This window comes from Augochlora pura, chromosome 5 (genome assembly GCF_028453695.1).
Source record: "Augochlora pura isolate Apur16 chromosome 5, APUR_v2.2.1, whole genome shotgun sequence".
Lineage (NCBI taxonomy): Eukaryota > Metazoa > Arthropoda > Insecta > Hymenoptera > Halictidae > Augochlora > Augochlora pura.
In genome coordinates, this window is record NC_135776.1 from 15982699 (window position 1) to 16003126 (window position 20428).

General features: G+C 41.4%; 2 protein-coding genes across 2 annotated transcripts; one reads left to right on the top strand and one right to left on the bottom strand.

Annotated features, from left to right (window-relative positions):
• Positions 1-9924: 9924 nt before the first annotated feature.
• Positions 9925-11856, top strand: LOC144469825 (splicing factor YJU2). The gene is made up of 3 exons (XM_078180493.1): positions 9925-10059; positions 10188-10934; positions 11015-11856. The coding sequence occupies exons 1-3, from the start codon at positions 10036-10038 to the stop codon at positions 11330-11332; spliced, it is 1089 nt and encodes a 362-aa protein (XP_078036619.1). The 5' UTR covers positions 9925-10035; the 3' UTR covers positions 11333-11856.
• A 290-nt stretch (positions 11857-12146) lies between these two features.
• On the bottom strand, positions 12147-17902 carry LOC144469824 (uncharacterized). Its single transcript, XM_078180492.1, has 10 exons — positions 17869-17902; positions 16861-16997; positions 16051-16266; positions 14990-15840; positions 14744-14863; positions 14529-14641; positions 14334-14473; positions 14081-14199; positions 13516-13861; positions 12147-12932 (listed from the first exon to the last, which is right to left on the bottom strand). Exons 1-10 carry the CDS (start codon positions 17900-17902, stop codon positions 12147-12149), a joined length of 2862 nt encoding a protein of 953 aa, XP_078036618.1.
• Positions 17903-20428: the final 2526 nt, after the last annotated feature.

Genomic DNA, 20428 nt, shown 5'->3' on the forward strand with positions numbered 1-20428 from the left:
AAACGTTTTTCATCAGAACAATTATCCCTTTATATCATCGACCGTTCAGCTTCTGCAAAGTCCGCCATGTTTTACACTTTCTAATCATTGTATACAAGGGATCGACTACAAGTAGTCGCTAATTGCTATTAAACAGATACGAAAATAGACAAATGAATACAAAAATGAAAAGTGAGAAAGCCTACAGAAATACGACAGTAACGCTAAACTACAAAGCTTTTCCCCACTGCAACGTCCTTTAAAAGACCATTCCCGAAACGATTCAACCAAGCAGACGAAAACCACGCTCGTCCAAAAGTGTTTTCCCAAAAATCACAGTCTATCTAATTAAAAATCGACTGCCCATACAAACGAGCCCCACCTGTTGGTCCCGGCTGCGACAGCCGATACGTTGGAATCGTAAAAGAAGCAAGGCGAAGTTCGATCTCGAAAAGAAGCGAGAAAAACCGTATCAGTCCCATCCATTTGGAACTGGTCCGGCGTTCGTTGCTGCGTGCAACTTTGTTTCGACCTCGGATCGGACCCCATCGACCGGTGCGAGCTGCGGAAGAAGAGCTGGCTGCAGGTACCGAGGGTGTAGAAGGTAAAGAGCATCGAGAAGAAGCAAAAGAGAGAAAGAGAGAGAGAGAGAGAGAGAGAGAGGGAGAGAAGCGGATTAAAATTTCACGACACTCCGTTGACCGGAGCGACAATGTATCCGCGAGAGCCTGAACACCAATTAAGACGTTACCTGCGCGGCGGCGGCGGCTGAAACTCGATAAGGCCCTCGGAATGGTCCGCGCGGCCACTTAGACGAGCCGGGCCACCGCGCCGGTGCGGGCCACGCTCTCTCGCGTTGTTGTCCCCGTCGTCTTCGTCTAGAAGGAAGGTACGAGGCGAAGTAGAGCCGTGAGGAAAGAGAGAATTGGCCACTGTGGAATGGCGGCCGATTCTCCGGTGTCACACACGCCGCCACGCCGCCCTCCCGGAGGCCCGAGGACCGGGTCTCGTGTTTCGGTTTTCGGCTTTCCGAGAAACCCTCGCGGGGACTCCTACTACCACCTACAGACACCTCTACCTAAACCGCCATCTTTTTCTCGCTTTCTCCCGGCGAAGCTCAGACCCCCGCGGGCCGACATTGTCTTCGGGCCCGACACAATGAACCACCGTCTCTAGCGGATCTCCTAATCCAAGATCAACACTCTGTGGCCTCGACCGCGCTACCTCCGAAATTGGACCCAGCCAGGTTGCCTCCTGTCGATGAGAGAGCTTCGGGAAAGTTTCCTTACCGAGGGAAACAGGGCTTCTTCCGGTTTTAAGGGTCTTCGTTCCTCCAAGATTAACCCCTGGGTGACTAAACAGAACCGTGACTACACCGACTACACGATTCACGATGTTTACGATCGTTCGCAGATAACCATTTTCTGAAACAACTTTTGAAGGCGCTTCTTGTAATAAATCTAGTCTCTGTCGATTTTAAAGTAGCAGCGACTTATTTAACCCTCCACGCTCCGCGCCGTACCGAACCTTACCTACTATCTACTCGGCTCCAGTTTTTTGGTAAATACGTGCCTTTACGAACCATTATGTTATGCAGTATATCTTTTTATACCTTAACTATATATTGCAACAATAATCGATTTATATGAATTTGTAGACACCGAGGACACTTCACACTCTACCCTCTAAATTAAGTTCTTTGAATTTCGCGACACGCGCGAACAAAACGTTCAACAACGAGCAGGTAAACACTGAAATCTGCATTGATTAGTGAAATAAGCCAACCGCTGTTGTAAGCGCATGTTAAACGCCAGGAGTTAGAATTAGTTTTTCCAAGAAAAAGGTGTACGCGCCATTTGTACGCGCGTGCAAACTCTGTTTCTTTAGAAGCTTCGATTAGCGCTGTTCCACCGTCTATTCACAGAAATGAACTGTGAAGTCGCGTCGAGCCATCGAAAAAAAGAATATTCGCATGATAACACCGTGTCGCAAAAAGGTTCAACCACCGGCGACGAGGATTTCTTTCGAGAGATAGAGCATGGTACCATGCCGGTCTTCCGATGGAAGATGAAAGAGAGAAGACGAGAAAGGGAGGGCTCGTCTGGTGGCGCCCGCAGACAACTGTTTTTGTTCCCTTATAATTTGGCAGTACTCGATTGGCAAAGGTTCTCCCTCCACCGACAGGATGCGCGGATGCCTTGCAAGGATCGCCGGGAATTTCGTTGCGGCATCCGCTGAGAAATTGTATCGTTTACCATTTAAGTACGACGCCCGGCGCAGAATTCCGGTTCGGGAACATCGAATCGCGGAAATATTTATTGCAACGATCGCCGCGATATCTGCCGGCCAAGGTAACCGTTCGGTCAATTTGTATAATTGTTGACCCATTAAGACCCGGCATTGCGTTCACGCTACATTTCACTCGCGGCTGTTTTCCCGAAGTTAAATAATAGCGTAGACAGCCTACGCTAATGAACAAGCCTTTCCTGCATTTCACGAGTTTAAGCATGGCATTAAATCAGAATTCTCGGCTGCAATATTCTTTATCATAGTCAAAAAATATGTTAGCACAATTTTGTTCAAGCTCGATATTAAGAATATTACGATTCATGGTTTTATTTCTTTTAGAGTTACCTTTTTTTCAAATGCTATAGGTCATCGTTATTTTCTACACATTACCCCCTATTATTTAATGCTTATAGTGACAAAGATCGTTGAATTTGTCTCGCTATGTATAATAAAAATAAGGTTTAATATTTTAGAAAAATCAGAATGACCTGTAATATTTGAAAAAATAACCTCGAGAGAAAAGAAACGTGTGTCATAATATACTTAGCTCTGAACTAAACGAAAACATTTTTTACGTCCGCAATAATAACGAAGACATGTTAATAAGCAGGCTAAAACAAACACCCTGTATATCAATGAACTATTTTACGTCGGGCAATTATTTCATTAGCTCTCGTTACAGTAATCTCTCGCTTTCGCATTGAATTTTGATTCCGGCGGTCTTGCGTTTATCGGAAACGTCGTCAAACGAAGCCGACGAGCATTCCGGTGGTCATTTACCGCTCCCCCCCACTGATTCGAACGAGAATTAAAAGAAGAGGCACGGGGAACAAGTTGAAATTTGACGATGAAAAGTTCCTGGCCGGTTTGAAAGAAAGCTGGGCTCTCTGTGTCGTGGCACGCATAACAATGTGCGGCATACCACGATTTGCGGTTCCGAGGGGATAAAAGTACGGTGCAAAACACTTCTGAGAAAAGTTTCTGGCGGTAGATCGAGGCGCATACGCCGCCATTCTTTTTCTTATCGGGAACGTTTTTGTAAAATACAGGGCGCGGGACCGCTCGAACCTTCGCCTTTAACGATGTAGGCAGAAGAACACTATGTAGAAGCTATCGATTAAATTAAGTTTACGTGTATCGTAATTTCAGTTCGAACAGTTGATGGCCCTATCAAATTTGTATAATCCTATGGTGGATTCCCGTGAGATTCTTTTGACAAATAGTGCTTGGTAACGATTCCTCGTGGGACTCAGGATCGTGGACTACGACATCTACAAGAAAGTTTAACAATTTTAAGATAAATATTCTGTCTATAATATATTGTTCATATTAAACCTGTAGCGATTAGTATTTTCATAGATTAGGGTTGATGGTCCTGTCAAATTTGTATAATCCTATGGTGGATTCTCATGGATCCTTTTGATAAATAACGCTGGATAATAATTCATCTGGCACCCAAGATAGTGGACTACGGCATCTACAACAAGGTTTAAAAATTTTAAGATAAAAATTATAAATCAGTCTTTGAAAAACAATAAAACTACATTCGAAGCACCCGTACACTTATTTCAAGATTAAACTTTTTAGTGGAACCTAAAATGGCGAAATATTGTATAGGAAAATGCAACAAAACGATCTTTTTGATCGGTTGAAATTGTCAGACATCAAACAGTAAAACAATATTTTACAACCTGACCCATGGATATTTGCTTGAGGAATGTACCAAAGAAATTGAGCACCTCTGTCTACCGAGATCGCCTACTCTCCATGAATGGCAGGGCTTCCACGAATAGTACAGGCCCCACAAAAATGCATTGACGCGCGACAACCGATAATAACGGGCAGTCGCGTTTTCTGAAACCGTCTAATTAAGTTTCTATCTCGTTACAGTGATGCTACTCGCGCGATTCCCGCGTGTCTCATCTGTTTCGTCTATCGCAATCATCGTGGCGGCTTGTAGCGCGAAGGTTAAAGCCTTCATTGACCCCCGGCCGCAAAAATGCAACGCGATCCAAGGGGATATCGCGGCGGTACTCCAATAAAATGAAAATTATGATCTGCCGCTGTGATCTCTCCGTGCAATCAAACTGCCGATTTGCACGCACTCGTTTTCAATAAATTACTCGGCCGGTATTGTACGCGAATCGCCGTGGCCCGGGCCGATTCGGTTAACGTGATTAAGTGTGGGCCGTCGAGTCTTCGGGGAAAGGCTAATTATTGCAACGTTTTTTTCAAAGGGGAGGCTGATAACTTCTGAAATTTATAACGAAAAAGTGCGCGCGCGCTCGCTTGCGCCCGGCCGGTTATGAAATTTTGAATCCTCCAGGCGGTTTATTGCATCGTTAAATGTAAATTGCAATGGCTGATACCAAAGATCCAGAAGAAATCCGTTCGACCTGCATTGCTCCAGGCTCAGAATGTACACATGACACTTGATCGTATTCGATCGGTGACGTCATTGCCGTAAAACAAGAACACGAAAAATTGACATTTTTCGAACCGCTAAAATTTATTGCTAACTGGTATACGTGTACATTTCTTAAACTTAATATTACTAATTGCTAAATATAGAGAAAGAACTTTTCAGTACTTGTTTTTAAAACCTGCTCTGTTCTCAATGTATAAATCATCAGGATTAATTTATAAATTATATTGTATCATTATATTATAATACAATTGAAATATATTATGCCTTCATACCATAATACAATCATAATATATTATATTATTATATTATAATACAAATATAATATAATATATATTATATTATACATATATATATATATAATTTACTTATAAATCATATTACCAATATTTAGATACCATATAGGTATCTCTTTTAATGCCTCATCTACATTTCTATGCTTGCATCTACAAATCCAACAATTAAAAATAAATAAATTAACACAATATAAAGTATCAACAACAAACGATAATAGAAAGATATGTGATAGCTTACCCCTAATGTAGGGCGCCAGTAATGTCGGACACCATTGGAACGTGTATTTAGAACTGGAGACACATTCGACAGTTCATTTATACCTTATCGTACCTTCCATAAAGGTTTTCCAATTATCAAATTAACCATTGACACGTCAACTTCTTATCTCCACTCCCTGTATCAATAAAACTAAATAAGAAGTTAAAAAATTAAAAAAACAAATGCTGCGCCATTTTTAAACTCTTCGCGGCCATTTCGTGCACTACGCACATGGTAAATACATACATAATATACATACATACATACATACAATAATTATAGAGAAATAAAACATTTTGTGGCATGTAAAAAATAAAATGAATAAACCTAAAAAGGATACCTAGAAAGATAACTTAGAAAAAATGCGAGAGTTATTAAAATTATTAAAATCTTCGCATTGTCTTACATCGCCAATGGTTATAAATTAATTTAGTAAATCTGCACTTACCTTATCTTGCCGAAACGATCTTGTCAATCGACGAACAACCATCGCACCATTTCCAACACATAAACAAATCTATTTCTCTTGTATCCACAGCAAAATCACGTTAAAAATTGAAAAATCCAAAAGCCGACAGCAAGAGTAAACGCACGATCTTCCGCCAAATCGAGTGAAAAAGTCGCCATCTTTAAATGCTGCGCGGCGCGTATGCGCGCGGTCCCATTATACCATCGGTCGCAGCTAGATGGTGCACGGTCGGCTAGGCGAGACGCCACTCGTCGGGCGCCTATGGGCATGAAATGTTGCTGGTGTCGTGGTCGTTGAAAAATCCCGATTGAGAATGGCGAGTGGCATTAAAATCGACCAGGAACCCGTGCTGTCGGTGCAGAAAAGGTTCGACTTGGTGCAGCGATTGCAAACGGGTGCGCCGATCGGCCGAATAGCCGGTGAGTTCGATGTTCGGCCCAGCACCGCGCGACGCATCAGACGGAAGGCAGTAACGGTATGCCAGCCGGCCGAGAATAGGGACATCGCGCGTATGAGGGAGAACACACGGAAATCGAGCGACGTGGACGTCCGGTTGTACTCGTGGTACACGGAACAAAACGCGATCGGCAGATCGGTCACGGACTCGTCGCTTTGGGAAAAAGCGGTGCAGCTGCAGAAGGAGCTAGGTGGGCCGGCGGTCAGTCGCGGCTGGCTCGCCAATTTCAAGGAACGCCATCGCGTGAAGCTGACGGAGCCGGCGGGAAATTCGAATCTCTGCGCGGAGGTATTCGTGAAAGAGGAGCTGTGCTTGAAGGAGGAGGTGATGCTGGATGAAACCGCGGAGACGGATGAAAGCTGGACCAACGAAATAGATCCGGAGGAGTTTTTAAGGAGCCTCGCCGAGAAACTGCAGCAAGAAGGAGTCTCCAGCAAGGACATTTATTACATGAAGGACACCACGCTAGCGTGGAAGGCTTTCCCCACGACGCTCCTGGAGCAATGCAAGAGCAGGAAGGACAGGAGCGGGAAATTCAAACAGGATCGGGTGACCGTTGCGCTCTGTTGCAACGTGTCCGGTTGTCACAAGCTGGAGTCGTTATTCATTTATAACAACGATAACCCGAAGGCGTTGAAGCATTGCAGGGATCGTTTGCCGGTCCTGTTCAGAGGCCAGTCGGAAGCTCGCATGGATCGAACGACGTTTCTCGACTGGTTTGAGAATCATTTTAAACCGACCGTGAAGATACTCCAGTTCCCCGAGAGCGGCGGTAAAGTCGTTCTGATCTTGGACGACGAGCAGAGGCGCAACTTCGAGATACCGACAGATTTCGGGCAGACGGGGGACGTTCAAGTCGCGTTCTTTCCCGCCAATGCGTCGCACCTTTTGCAACCTCTTGAACAGGAGGTGGCGGAAAAGACCAAGCGATCTTATCGGCTGAAAATGTTGAGTCGCGTGCTCAACTTTCCCGGTGGCGTGCGGAAATTCTATTTCGATTACGATCTCAAGGACTGCATCGATCTTTTCACAGAAGCATGGACGGAACTCGGCGTGGCGAGCGTACAAGCTGCCTGGGATAGGATCATAGACAACACCGCGGAGGATTGCCCGATCAAGGAGGAGCCGGTCGATCCTCTGGAACCGAATCTTCAGGACATAATTAGCCTAATCTCTGGGGAGCGAGACATCGAAGAGACCGTCGATGAATTTTTGTCGCGTTGCGAGGAGACGGAGAAGAATTTCCTGAGGCAGGACGGGGCGGGGGTCGAGGACAATGACGACGAGGATTATGAGGACGACCAGGACAAGGATGAAGAGGAGTTCGATGGCGAGACCGAAGTACCCGCTGAGCATGTGATGAAGAAAGCGTTCGACACACTGCTGAGGTGGTCGAAACAACAACCACAATATATTCAGCTGCAAGTCGAGTACTTGAAAAATTACTACGAGAGCACTATTAGTAACAAATGAGACTGGAACGATAGAATGAGCGTGAGAATGTCTGGAACATATGATGAGCGTGTATACGAATAAAAGAATGTTTAATTTCTTTGTACATTGTAAACATTTTATAATTAGCGGTTTCGTTCTTGGCACAGCGCTTTTCCCGATCAAACTGAGCTGTTTTCGTTTGATTGATTTTTGTCTCATTTTCGTCGGGGAAACGGTTTCTCCGTCATCAGTGATGATACGTTGTACTGTGTGCCTTATTGATTTCCATGCACTACTGTGGTGGGGATAACGACGTCCGTGTTTCAAGATTTGATAGTGGACACCCGTGAACACTATCGTGTTTACAGTAGGATTATTATTCTCTATATAGTATTTGATCCGGATTTGTATTCCTGTAATTCCGAATTTAATTCTTGCACTTTCTGCTTCCAACTCTGCATCAAGAACAAATGAGCTAATTAAATATGTAATTATGAAATGTAAATTGAATTTAGTGATCGCAGCTTTTTAGGAAGCAATGTAATCGTATGTTTTCATCATTTTAGCGTTTTTAAATTTAACGATATTTGAACTGTAAAAGATCTACGGGATGAGCGTTAGATTTTTATTGTAATTTCTTAGATGAATTCGGAATTATATAATATGATCGGATAACTGTCATCCGCTAAAGATCTCATCAGTATAGTGATAATATTTAATAAATAGTCCACGAATTTTTATTTTTATTGTAATTGTTGGTTATTAATTGCGACAAGACCGAAAGTGTTTAGCGCTTGTAAATAAACCAATTGGAGAACACGAATTTGTAATTTTTAATATTGAAGTTAAACATCATGTACGAGATTATTCTAAGACTTGTAAAAATCGACTGGTAGTTAACAAAATCGATGTTACATTGACGCGTCAATATTGAACATTATCCAGTACGTTGTGCTCTTTAAATCGTTCAAGGCATTTGGCAATAAACGATTCTGTCTCGGATGACTTAAAATACCGACGTTGATCACCATTAAAAATCAGGTCTCAATTTAAAACCTGAAAGTTCACTCTTACATTCTATTTTCTCCCGTTTTCTCCACTTTGTGGCCACAGTTTTTTTTAATCAAAATCACGAGCAGCTGACAAAATATTGCAGAACCCCGAGAACCATTTAAGATTTTTGTTTTTATTTTAACTGTCGCATATTTTACTTGTTAGAGATCGTAAGCAATCTTCAACTGCTTCGTGTCACAGTTAATTAACGCGGCTTTGGTTGTACAACAGAAGATGCAAATGAAGCATCTGATAGTCGAAGTGAATTGTTTTGTTTTAAATGTTATTAATTTTCAGAATACTACCGAATCTTCTAACGATTACTTTTGAAACGTTTGTACGTTCAGCGACGCGTGCGAAAACAACGCGGTTCCGGTAGTATAATTCATAAACGAACATCCGCCGGCCCGATAAAAGGGAACGTGAGATTCGGGATGTCTTTATGGGCGGCATTCTTCTTTTTTAAGATTCCTGTTCGCCTGTTTTACGCGGTCGATTGACCCGAGTCATGTACCCATGACCTTGCGTTTAGCTGAATAACCTTTATGCCAACGTACTCGAAGCCGAATTGAATTCCGGTTCCACGAACTGAAGTAGTCGGCGCGCGGCCTTCTTCTGTATGCTCGCTTTCAATCTCCGAATGCTCGCATTATATTTGCCGATATTAAGTTCACGTTAGAAAGAAGAACCTGTAGAAACATCCGGGTGGTCGTAGATACAGATTCGGTTCGCATGAGACGAGTTCCGAGAATACTGTAATGCTACGTTAAATTGTCCTCAATGATAATTATCGTGAACGACAATCTGGTTGCACAATTTTCCAAAAATCTTATTTTGTACATGTTTCGTGAAACACTTCGAAGTTTTGAGACTGAAATTTCGTTGATTAATTAATTTAATCGATTAGTTTCTTTAATAAATACTAATCTTCTTTTAATAAATTTGTATAGCTTATGAAATGATTTTATTGAAAATATAATAATATGGTAACATAGTTTCACGTTATGCCTACATTATAAGATATTTTAAAACAAGTTTAAATCGATATTGTATTGTATTAATTCATTTGAGCTTTGTGCTTGCATGATTTTGAACATCGTATCTCATATTTGATTTAAAATAACTGTACCTCAAAGATTTGTAATGAACCTTTTAAAAATTCAAATTCAAATCGAGGCTGACAGGCTGGTCAACATTATCGTTTGTATTACAAGAGTGGTAGCACTGTTTAAAGGGGACATTCCGTATCGGTGATTTTTGTTGGCAAACTCTAACCAAACTTGTTCCTAACCTGTACGGTCTTTACGTCAGGTTATCAAGGTTAGGTGTTGCTAAATATTTTTGTTGGTAATTTAACCGATTTAATCCAGCAAAATGTCGGAACGAAAAGTTTTAAACGTAAGTAACACTCTGCGTTATTATAAAACGTTTACATTTGAGCCTTGGATTCGTTATTTATCTTTTATCGATTTTATTTGTACATACAGTATCATTGAATGAATGACTTACGATTTTTATTTTTTTAGAAATACTATCCACCAGATTTCGATCCGTCTAAAATACCTCGGATGAAATTAGCCCGAAACAGGCAATACACTGTACGTTTGATGGCACCTTTCAACATGAGATGCAAAACTTGCGGAGAGTACATTTACAAAGGAAAGAAATTTAATGCCCGCAAGGAGGATGTTGAAGGCGATGACTATTTAGGAATACGAATTTACAGGTTTTACATAAAATGCACCAGATGCTTGCAAGAGATTAGTTTCAAGACCGATCCAAAGAACACAGATTATGAGATCGAAGCAGGAGCGACCAGGAACTTTATGGCCCTGAAATTGGCAGAAGAGCAAGCGCAAAGGGAAGAGGATGAGGAAAAAGAAGAGGAGGCTACCAATCCTATGAAGCTCTTAGAAAAAAGGACATTACAATCGAAACAGGAATTGGAGTTGTTGGAATCTTTGGAGGAATTGAAAGATTTGAATCGCAGACAGCAGACCATCGATTATGATCAGATGTTAGAACAGTTTGACACGGAGGCAGCTAAACTGAGGACAGAGAAAGAGCAAGAGGAGTACGACGAAGAGTATATCAGATCAGTATTTGGCAAGAAGCAACAGAATGGAGTTGTTGTGGAAGAAGAAATAGTAGAATTGGATGAAGAAGGAAAGGGTGAACCTCCAAAGAAAACAATGAAGACTAGTAAGAAGAAGGAGAACAGTAGTAGCACTAGTAGCAGTAGTACCAGTACTTCAAAGAAAGAAAAAGAAACCGTAAATATATTTTTACTGTTACATAAAAATTAATGAATGCAAGTAATTCACGAAAATAACGTTTCCCTTTTCTTTTTTAGAAGAAAGACAGTCAACCTGCAAAAACCTCAGATTCATCTCTCTGGTCAGAAAACGTTGGAACATCGTCAAGCAAAAAAAATTTATTGGGAATAGTTAAAAGAAAAACGAATTTAGGTGTGATAGTGAACTCAAGTTCCACGCAAAGTAGTACTGAAAAAGATGAGACGCAAACTGCAGCTGTTTCTGCAGACGAGAAAAGCACTAGTAGTACAAGTACAAGCAAATCAGAAACTGTAGACAGTAAAACAAACAACGCCAACAGTGCTCTGTCGTTATTAGGCGCATATTCGGACAGCAGTGAGAACGATAGTGAATAACACAGAATTCTATATTGTACATAAAACTTTAATTTCATAAAATAAATTGTACCTACAAACATATTATACGAATATAAAAAAGTTTTCATTAAATATACACATATAAATTGAAACGTACGACCGATTATCAACTCCAGTGAATTTTGGATCTAAATTGCCAAGTTTATGTGTATTTCTTATGATTTGCATCGCATTGCATCGCGCCACCCGCTAAATGCATGGTTACGTCACGGAGTTAGGATAATCCCTTCGTGTCAGGACCGCTGAATTTTATTTGTACCGACGATGTTTAGAAAGTTCCTTACAGGATGCTGAAGCCTTTACCCCTAGAACACAGGAAACAAAATCGATCAGAGATGCAACTGGGAGAATAGAAAGGCTGGTCTGTTTCAAAGGCTAGGCACTTTGTAAGGAACTTTCAAATCAACGATAACATGATTTTTAAACATTGTAGCAGGGAGTACCTAGCCTATTAAATCAGACCATCTTAACAACATTCAGATTTATTTATAATTGTATATATTACATATGTTCCTATAGAAAAAGCAACATTTAACGTGTGAATTTTTATCACTAACAGGTGTCGACAACGATGATAACCGATACGTTCATAAAGACCAGTTGCCACACTTAAAACAGCGTGACAATAGTTTCAGAAGCAAAGACAGCTCTTAATTTCACTAATTCCACCGCACAAGCCTTCTCCATAAATTCCAAAGTAAACGAGACGTTGCCGTGAGGATAGCACGAGGAGTTTGTCCCTATAAGGAACCCTTCAAGAACCATCGGCAAGCAGGAACAACAGGAAACGATTCTACAAGCCCTTCTTGTAAGAAGGGTACCTATTAGCCGGCAATAGTCGAACGTAATAGCGAAGAGCATGCAAACGTTGACAACCTTTGGTTGCATAAGGGTCGTACGACTCCCTGCTACTGTCGTACACGCTGGCAGATTCAGTATGGGGGCTGCTCCTCGCGAGAATGAATTTCCTACTCTTAATCGGGGGTGGGTCGTAGTATAAGTTCTCATGATAATCATTATCTAAATAATCTTTTGTCTCCAGAGTGGACAAATCCTCATTGGAGCTGTCTTTACTCGACCACTGCTCGTCCTTTATCAAGGGTCCCATCCTGCGACAACGTTCGCATAAGTAAAACGGTTCTTCGTCGACGGAACTCTGCTGCGAGACGACTTTGTGGTCATCGTAGGACTGATTAATATCGGTCTGCGAGGCTATGGTGCTGAGGACAGCGTCCGATCTTTTGATGACCGAACCATAGGGGTTGTGATAAGGGTAACAATTCGAGAGAGAGGAGTGCTGGGAAAGATTCTGATCGGAGTTGCTGTAATGACTCTGATCATCGACCGTCTGAGAGTTGTCAGGGATGGACAACTCGTTCCTCACATACCGCTGATCCTTTGTCCTCTGCAAGGCTATCTCCAACTGTGCGATACGGTTTTCCAAACGCGTACGCTGCGCCTGGGCATGGTCCTGCTGGTCCTCCATCAGCTTCACCATCTTCTCCAGACGCATCACCTGCATCTGCTTGCTCTTCAGGGTTGTGTAAAGCTCCTGGATCGCCTCCGTCTTCAAGGCTATCTGCTCGTCAAGTTCAACGCATTATTAAATAGACATATAAAGTAGCTCACTAGTATAACTTTCACTCCTACGCTATATATTTAAACATATATACATTGAAGGAAAAAATCCTTTAGAGTATATCAAAATTAAATGTCAAGAGGCTTTCTATTTAGTATAAAACGTTACTTATATAATTAAAAAATATAAAATCATATAAGAATTCGATCGCCTTACAGAATTAAGTTGTAAAGTTATAGAATATATTTTGTTTAATTCTTATTGCTAGTTTTATAGCTCTCTCATTTAACAATATGTTCCAAAAAGTTTGACATTTAAAAAGTTATTAATTAGTTACGGTGGATGGCGTTTGATATCCCTGTTTTATACGATTTTATGATTATATACTCTACTTTAATATATCATAAAGGGTCTTTTCCCTTCAGCGCTTATTTATTACAAAGTTATACTAGTGTACGATTACTTTCGTGAGCCATCCTAAGCTTTTGACTACATGTTTCGGTAATCGTGTCGCTTCAGCAACAGTTCCCAGACGAGTTTGAAGAAATAAATTGCGGAGGGATTACACACTCCTTTGAAATACCTGGTCAATATACTCGCTGTTCTCGCCGGTGTTCGCCTCGCCGTTCTCCCCTTCGGCCTTGCCCTTCAGGAGTTCCAGCAGCTCGTCCCTCACCTTGAGAAACTTGCTCTGTTCGCGCATCACGTGGTCCCGTTGCTCGAGCTCCAACTGCTTCTGGGTCAACGCGTTCTCCAGCTCCTCCTTCTGCCGCAGAACTTCTGCCAAGTTATTGTGTAGATCGGAGACTTCTTGCTGGAGTTCGATCGCGTGAGCATTTAGCCCAACTTTGCCACCCTCCTTTGTCTGCGAGTGCAGCCTCGACTGTATATCGATCAGTTGCTTCTCTAACGTCCCATTTCTTTCTTGGCTGTGGATCGTTCAGCAGATCTCAGCGATTCGAATCGAACCTCGAAGATGATCCTTACCAGAAACATCCCCCCCGACTCGAAGATTCCAATCGTAACGATCAGGCGTGTACTTTTTCGTACTCGTGGCAAAATTTGATCGCAAGTTACAGAGTCAATTCGCATCGAACGTATCTCATTACAATTGGCAACTCCAGACGCAACGTATCAAGGAAGCTTACGCGTTTTTTGCGATCTTCTTCAGCTCCGTATACTGCATCATCAAGTTCTTCAGCTCGGTGGTCTTGAACACCAACTCGGCAGCCAGCTTCTCCCTAGAATCTTGGTCCTCTGTATGGTTCTGGGGTGGCGAGAACGAGAAAAGAGGATCAGCAATGAATCATCGGTTATTGACACAGAAGACGGTCTAACGAACGAAAGGGCGATCTAATCAAACGGTTCTTAGGACTTGTCCCGAAAGTAGTGCAAACTAACGGCCGCTTGGTGCATCACCGCCACGATCTCCTCCTTCTCCTGCTGCAGCTCGAGCACCATCTGCTTCTGCAGCTCCAGCTCATCCTTGGCCTCTTGTAGCTCGTTGAACAACCGGACTTCGTTCTCCGTGTGATTCCCATCTGGTAAGACAGTGAACGATTTATCGTAGCCAAATTTCTTATTCGAGTTCCATACCTGTGATAGTGAAATCCTTGTTCTTCTCGGTGAGGTCGTACAGCTGGTTGCTTTTCTCTTCGAGCTGCCTGTAACGCTCCGCCAATTCGTTCAGCTCTTGCTCGACCTTCTGTCTGTTAATAAGAATAATAGTTAACAATAATACATATATATGATCATAATAATATGTAATTATCCTAATTTCAGAGAGCAAGGATATTGTCCGTTATAGTTACTTTTCCTGTCTTTCCTGCCCGACTTCCCAGGTGACATTGTCCAGCTTCTCCGACAGAGTTTTGATGGTGTTCATCGTCTCGTTCTCCTTCGCGGTCATCTTCTCCTTCAGTTCGAACAATCTACGACAACTCGAGTTAGAGAAAGCGCAGTAAACAAATAGCAGTGGGATCTCCTTAAATGCTCAACCGGGTTCGATCGGCGATCGGCAAGCATTTAACAAGATCCCGCATTCGACAGTAAACAACCGTGACTCGAAGCTGTCCCTCTGCTTCTCGACTTTGGAGGTCAACGCCTCGCTGCTCTTCAGCGTCTTCTGCATCTCCTTCAACTTCGTCTCCATCGACTGGTCCTTCTGCTTCATCTGTGTGGACAGGTTCTTCAAGCTCGCCTGCAGCGACTGAATCTTCTCCTCGTTGGCAATCCCCTCCGTCTCCATCTCGCGGAGCCTAGTTTTCATCTTCTGGCACTGCGAGTCAACCTGTCGCAGACGTTCCTTCCCCTGCTGACACTTCTCCTTCTCCGCCTGCATCTCCTCGAGGACCTTACTCAGCTGCGACTGGAGCTCCTGTTGCTCCTCCATCTTCCTCGACTCCTTCAGCTTCGTCTGCTCGTGCTCGTACGTCGCTATCAGGCTACGAATGTCCACCAGTATCTCTTCCGTGATCTTCGAGTCCATCGCGTCGGCCCCCTCTAAAAATATTCGCAGACTCTCGATGTCCTTCTGTTGCGACTCCAGCCTCGCGGCCAACTCCAGATCAGGATTGTCCCCTTCCGGTTCGAAGGGCTTCAATCGCGACGCCACGTAGTCTATCAGCTCGGTCTGCTTGCTCAGTATGTCCCGGCAAAGGTTCCTAGACTTTTGCGGAATCTTGTGCAACTGCTCCTCCAGACGCTGCATGAATTGAACACCCATGGCGTCCAGTTTACGTTCCATGTTCTCCACTTGCGCGTGCAGCACACCCTCGGCCGTCATATGGTGTTTCGGCGATCCCACCTCGATCCTCAGATCCTCCGGCTTCCCTGGATCCTTCGTGCCGTTCGCGATCACCTTCTCCCGCAGCTGCGACATCTCGTTGAACAAATCCTGAGCGACTTTCTGCGAATATTTCAGGTCGTTTCTTTCTCGCGAAGCATCGTCGGATCAATTAGTAAAAAACGGAAAATACCATGCTTTGAACGCTTTAGGATAGGTAATAATAATTCAATCCTCGAGGGTGCTAATTAACTTAGAAATCTTACGGTGATTCATTTGGTAGTTGCTGAAACTATTCTGCGTTGGGAAACGTGACAATAGATTATTTTGTACCTGTTTATCTATCAGATCTTTTCTCAGCCTCTGGAAACGATCCTTTTTCATCAGGTACTGTTTCTCCAGTTTGACCGCATTGGTGACAGGCACCGCAGAAGATGGCCTCTTGTACGCAGTAGGACTGACGGCCATCTTTGCGGGCGAACGACGCGCGGAATTAGTGTGAGACTTGCTGCTCGAACCGTCGTCTGTCGTATTACCAGAAGGGTCTTTCTGAAATTTCATTGTTTAAAGTTATTTTATTTTTCAGGCTCAGAAGTTCATGAAATTCGTATACGAAGTATCTTTGTTTATGGAGATCTCGTTTTATGTCATACAACCTTGTTATCGTTAACCCTCTTGGTGCCGAGCAAAAGAGTCCTGTATATCCGAGCGAAATGTACAAAATTTGTTTGATATAGTTCGATAAGGTTTCGGAAAGAAATTGCAAGAATTTTGTAAAATTTACTAATTACCAAATTCTAAAAGGGAGGAGAAATAAGAAATGAAATTCTTCTTTAATAACAATAATAAGAAAACAATATTTTTTCGGCGCTAAGAGGGTTAAGCAAAGTACTAAAAAGAATGCTCTGATCTAATTTAAAGTTGATTATTAAATCGCTTGTTCATCAAACTGCAAATGTTCATGACAATTCATATTTTCGATAAGCGATCGATGAGCACGTCAATTATCGAATAAAATAAAAGGTTACGAAGATATTAAAATTATAAAGAAATAATCGAGTTTGTGCTGGATATTATAAAAAAAGTATGGATTGTGATATAGTTTGGTAAAATACTTTATAAGAGATTCTGTTAACTACAAACATGTAATGCACTGCGAGGTGTAACGTTCCCTGTCATCCTATTTCGCTGAACTGATGGTTTAGCTCCTGTGCCGGGTCCTCTATTTCCTTGGCTTGACATTGCAATTTTTTCCGCTGGGTTAGGAAGTTCCGTGGTTTCTGTATTCGCAAAGAAATGTATGTTAGTACTACCAAGTCGAGAAAAAGTTCGCTAAAAACTACAGACATTATTATAAACTCTAGATCATTCAATTTTTCTTAAAATTTACGGCACAGAATATTATTTTTAGAGTCGAACTCCATTCATAATTACATCCGGCTCTAACAATACTTTTCTTTGTATGTTATATTCGTTATAGTATACTTATTTGTGTTGTTATACTTAAAAAATTCTGCACTTAATAAACTTAGAAAAAGAAAGCAAAGTTCTGAGTAAAATGGAATCACGAAAAATCCTGGCGGATTAATTCTAACAATTGTTCGAATGAATTTATAAAATTTGCAATGGAAAAACATTACTAAACGCATTACAGATTATCGGACAACAAACAATGGCAGCGGATTTGTAAACCGCACGAACGCGTCCACATCAACCCCGTGACATACGATTTCCCTGGCATAATAATCGCCTCAACAATTCCACAGAAGAGATATGAAAACTCTAAATATTAACAACGAAAGCATAAGAACCGTTATTTCTTCTAAAAAGAAACAAACAACATTGTTCGATGCCTAAGTACGTGCCTTAATCAGTAGCCATTACATTAAAGTGCATAAATGCACCAAAAAATGAACGCTATCGACAGAATTGCGTGCACAATAATTTCGCTTATAAATTTTCATGTAACAATGTCCATGTCATTTTGCGTCGCAAGGAAGGGGTTAAGAAACATCAGCGTCACCGTCGCCCTACCTCCCAAGACCGTTGCAATTTTATTCGGAATCTTGGGCATCGCGAGACACAATTAACAAGCTCCGAGGACCGCGGCAAAAATTCGCGGACCATCGCGACGAATAATAACCAACGAACCTGTCGGTTGATGGGACGCCATGGGCTGACTCATTATCGCTGTCTATGAACTCGGCGTCGCGGCAGCAGGACGTACGGTCACCGAGCTCGGATGCCTGCGACACGTGGACGAATTTTGCGGTGCTGTTGGCGGCGGAGAAACGGTCGAGTTTCGATTTCATGTTCCCACTGGCCAAGACAGCGAGATCGCACGACCGTCGATTCGTTTCAAGACAGTCGACGACTTCGCGACGCTGGCGATGCCTCGGCAAAGACGTCGGACGGCGTCGACGTTTCTTTCACGGGGAACACGCTGGGCAACCGTTTCCGCGGTTTAGATCATGGTTCGGCGTAATCGTCGCGCGGTCGCCCGGATCGGATTCCGTGTTTTATCTGCGGGGTACCGGGACGGGACACGATAATTTACCTGGAGCCGGAAACGTCAAAAAAAACGGGTGGAGAAATGAAGGACGACGCGGCCGACGGCAATTGTTATTACGAAGCGTGGGAATATTTTATTTTATCGCCGAATTCTGTATGGGAGATTTTATCGAGAGGACGAGATCAGAATTTGTTACTGTCATCGATTTAACCCTTTGCGCTCTATGAGAAATTTTTATGTGACGTTTAAATTGTCGAACGTTGCTTGTGTTTAAATATTGTAGAGTGTAATTATTGACAAGACTCAGTTTCGTATGCACGAAGTGCGAGAAGTAGTATAATATAAAAGTACTGTATAGGTCAGAGGAAATTATTTTGGGTTTGGAATTAGAATGGCTTCGAGTGCAAGGGGTTAATACTGATAATAAATAAGGTTAGCTAGAAAAAGGGAGGAATAGAGGCGTTTGATAAATAAATCATTGTTTTTGTCTGGTCGATAACCATATATTTAGGGGGCTCTGGTGATGACGGGGCGGAGCTGAGGGATAAAAAAAACTCCGCCCATGAAATATTACACTTGGAAGAAGTGTGACACTATTTGTGTGAACTATGTCAAGGTTATTATAATATTATACGAATAATGTTATATATAATATAATATTATACTAACAACGTTATATATAATATAATATTATACTAATAATGTTATATGTAATATAATATTATACTAACAACGTTATATATAATATAATATTATACTAATAATGTACTATATAATATTATTGCATAATATCATTATTTTTAACCCCTTGCACTATAGTAACGAGCCAGACTCGTGGCAAAGACTTCACGCATGATCTAACAAATACGAATATTATTTGTTTCTTCTAAATCGAAATAAGATTGAATTCTTCTGTTATCAAAATCTAAAAACGGAAGCAAATAAACGCAATGCGAGAAATAAAAATTACCCGGCTCTATTAAGAACAAACAAATGCTAATTAATATAAAGCGAGAGAAATTATAGCGCAAGAAGTTAAATAACCTAGAATTATTTATTCACGGTACAATAACAGCTCGCCAGCGGTGTCGAATTATTTCTGACAGCAAAACATTTTATTTTTTCCTTGCATAATGCTCGAGTCAAATATAACTCGACACCGTCTTCCGATTGTTAATGTCGTGTTATATTGAAAATTTTATTCGTTTTTATAAAGACGATAGTTAACATGATAAAATTCTCTTTGCTCTCAGCGTTAAACGCGAAGCAACGTTCTTGATTCGTGTGGGATCCGGCGGCAATTGTTTTCAAGTGTTGATAAAAAAAAAAGGAACGCGGTTGACGCGAATGAAAAAAAAAAAAAGTTATGACAAAACACAGGCGCCGCTGTAATTGCCAAAAACTTTCCGCGCGGACGCACCGCAATGAAACAGATGGGGCAATTTAGTCGGAAATAAGGTTGACCTAATTCGTGAGCGTGCTTTTTTCTTCTTCGAAGGCCTTCTAGAAATTGTCGTAGATCATTTCCGAAGCTTTCGTTCTGGAATGTTCGCTCAATCTGATCCGCGATTATTGACAAAGAAATGAGACATCATTCGTTGGAATTATTCTTTGAATAATTCTAGTAAAATAATAATTAATTCAATAATTTAGTGATTTTCAATCATAATATTAATTATGGTCACAGCGGATGTAATATAAAGGAACAAACGGTGATTATATCATTATTTATAATTGAGAATAGTTAAATTGTATATTAATTGAAAATTAACTCGTAGTACTAACTATATATAAACTTATTATATTATTAATTGGAACATTGGATTCGATCAAAAAGATTCGATCAATTTTAAAAGTAATTGTTTGTAAAATTGTTCTATTGTAAATGTTATAATATATCGAGTTACATGAAAGAGAAAGCAACTTGATATTGCTGCTAATATTAATTTTAGTGCAGCCTCAGCTATTATTAATAAGGAGTGAAACAAATTGTTAACAACTTTAGAAGTTGCATTAAGAAAGTTCATAATCATTATTGAGCTGTGAAAATCTTAATTAAGTTAATTTAGAAACATGACAAAATAGATATTATTTTTGCAGCGAATGTTAAAGCAGCCTATTTAATTATTATTAAGAAAAGACGAAACAAACTGATATTTTTAGGATTTACTTATTTACACATATATAGCTAGTTCTAAT

Coding starts and splice junctions, on each gene's coding strand:
- LOC144469824 (XM_078180492.1), bottom strand. CDS start 17,902: ATGAGTCAGCCCATGGCGTCCCATCAACCGACAG. Junction 14,642..14,743: donor GGGCAGGAAAGACAGGAAAA/GTAACTATAACG, acceptor TCTTATTAACAG/ACAGAAGGTCGAGCAAGAGC. Junction 14,200..14,333: donor CGGTGATGCACCAAGCGGCC/GTTAGTTTGCAC, acceptor TCGCCACCCCAG/AACCATACAGAGGACCAAGA.
- LOC144469825 (XM_078180493.1), top strand. CDS start 10,036: ATGTCGGAACGAAAAGTTTTAAAC. Junction 10,060..10,187: donor CGGAACGAAAAGTTTTAAAC/GTAAGTAACACT, acceptor TTATTTTTTTAG/AAATACTATCCACCAGATTT. Junction 10,935..11,014: donor CAAAGAAAGAAAAAGAAACC/GTAAATATATTT, acceptor TTTCTTTTTTAG/AAGAAAGACAGTCAACCTGC.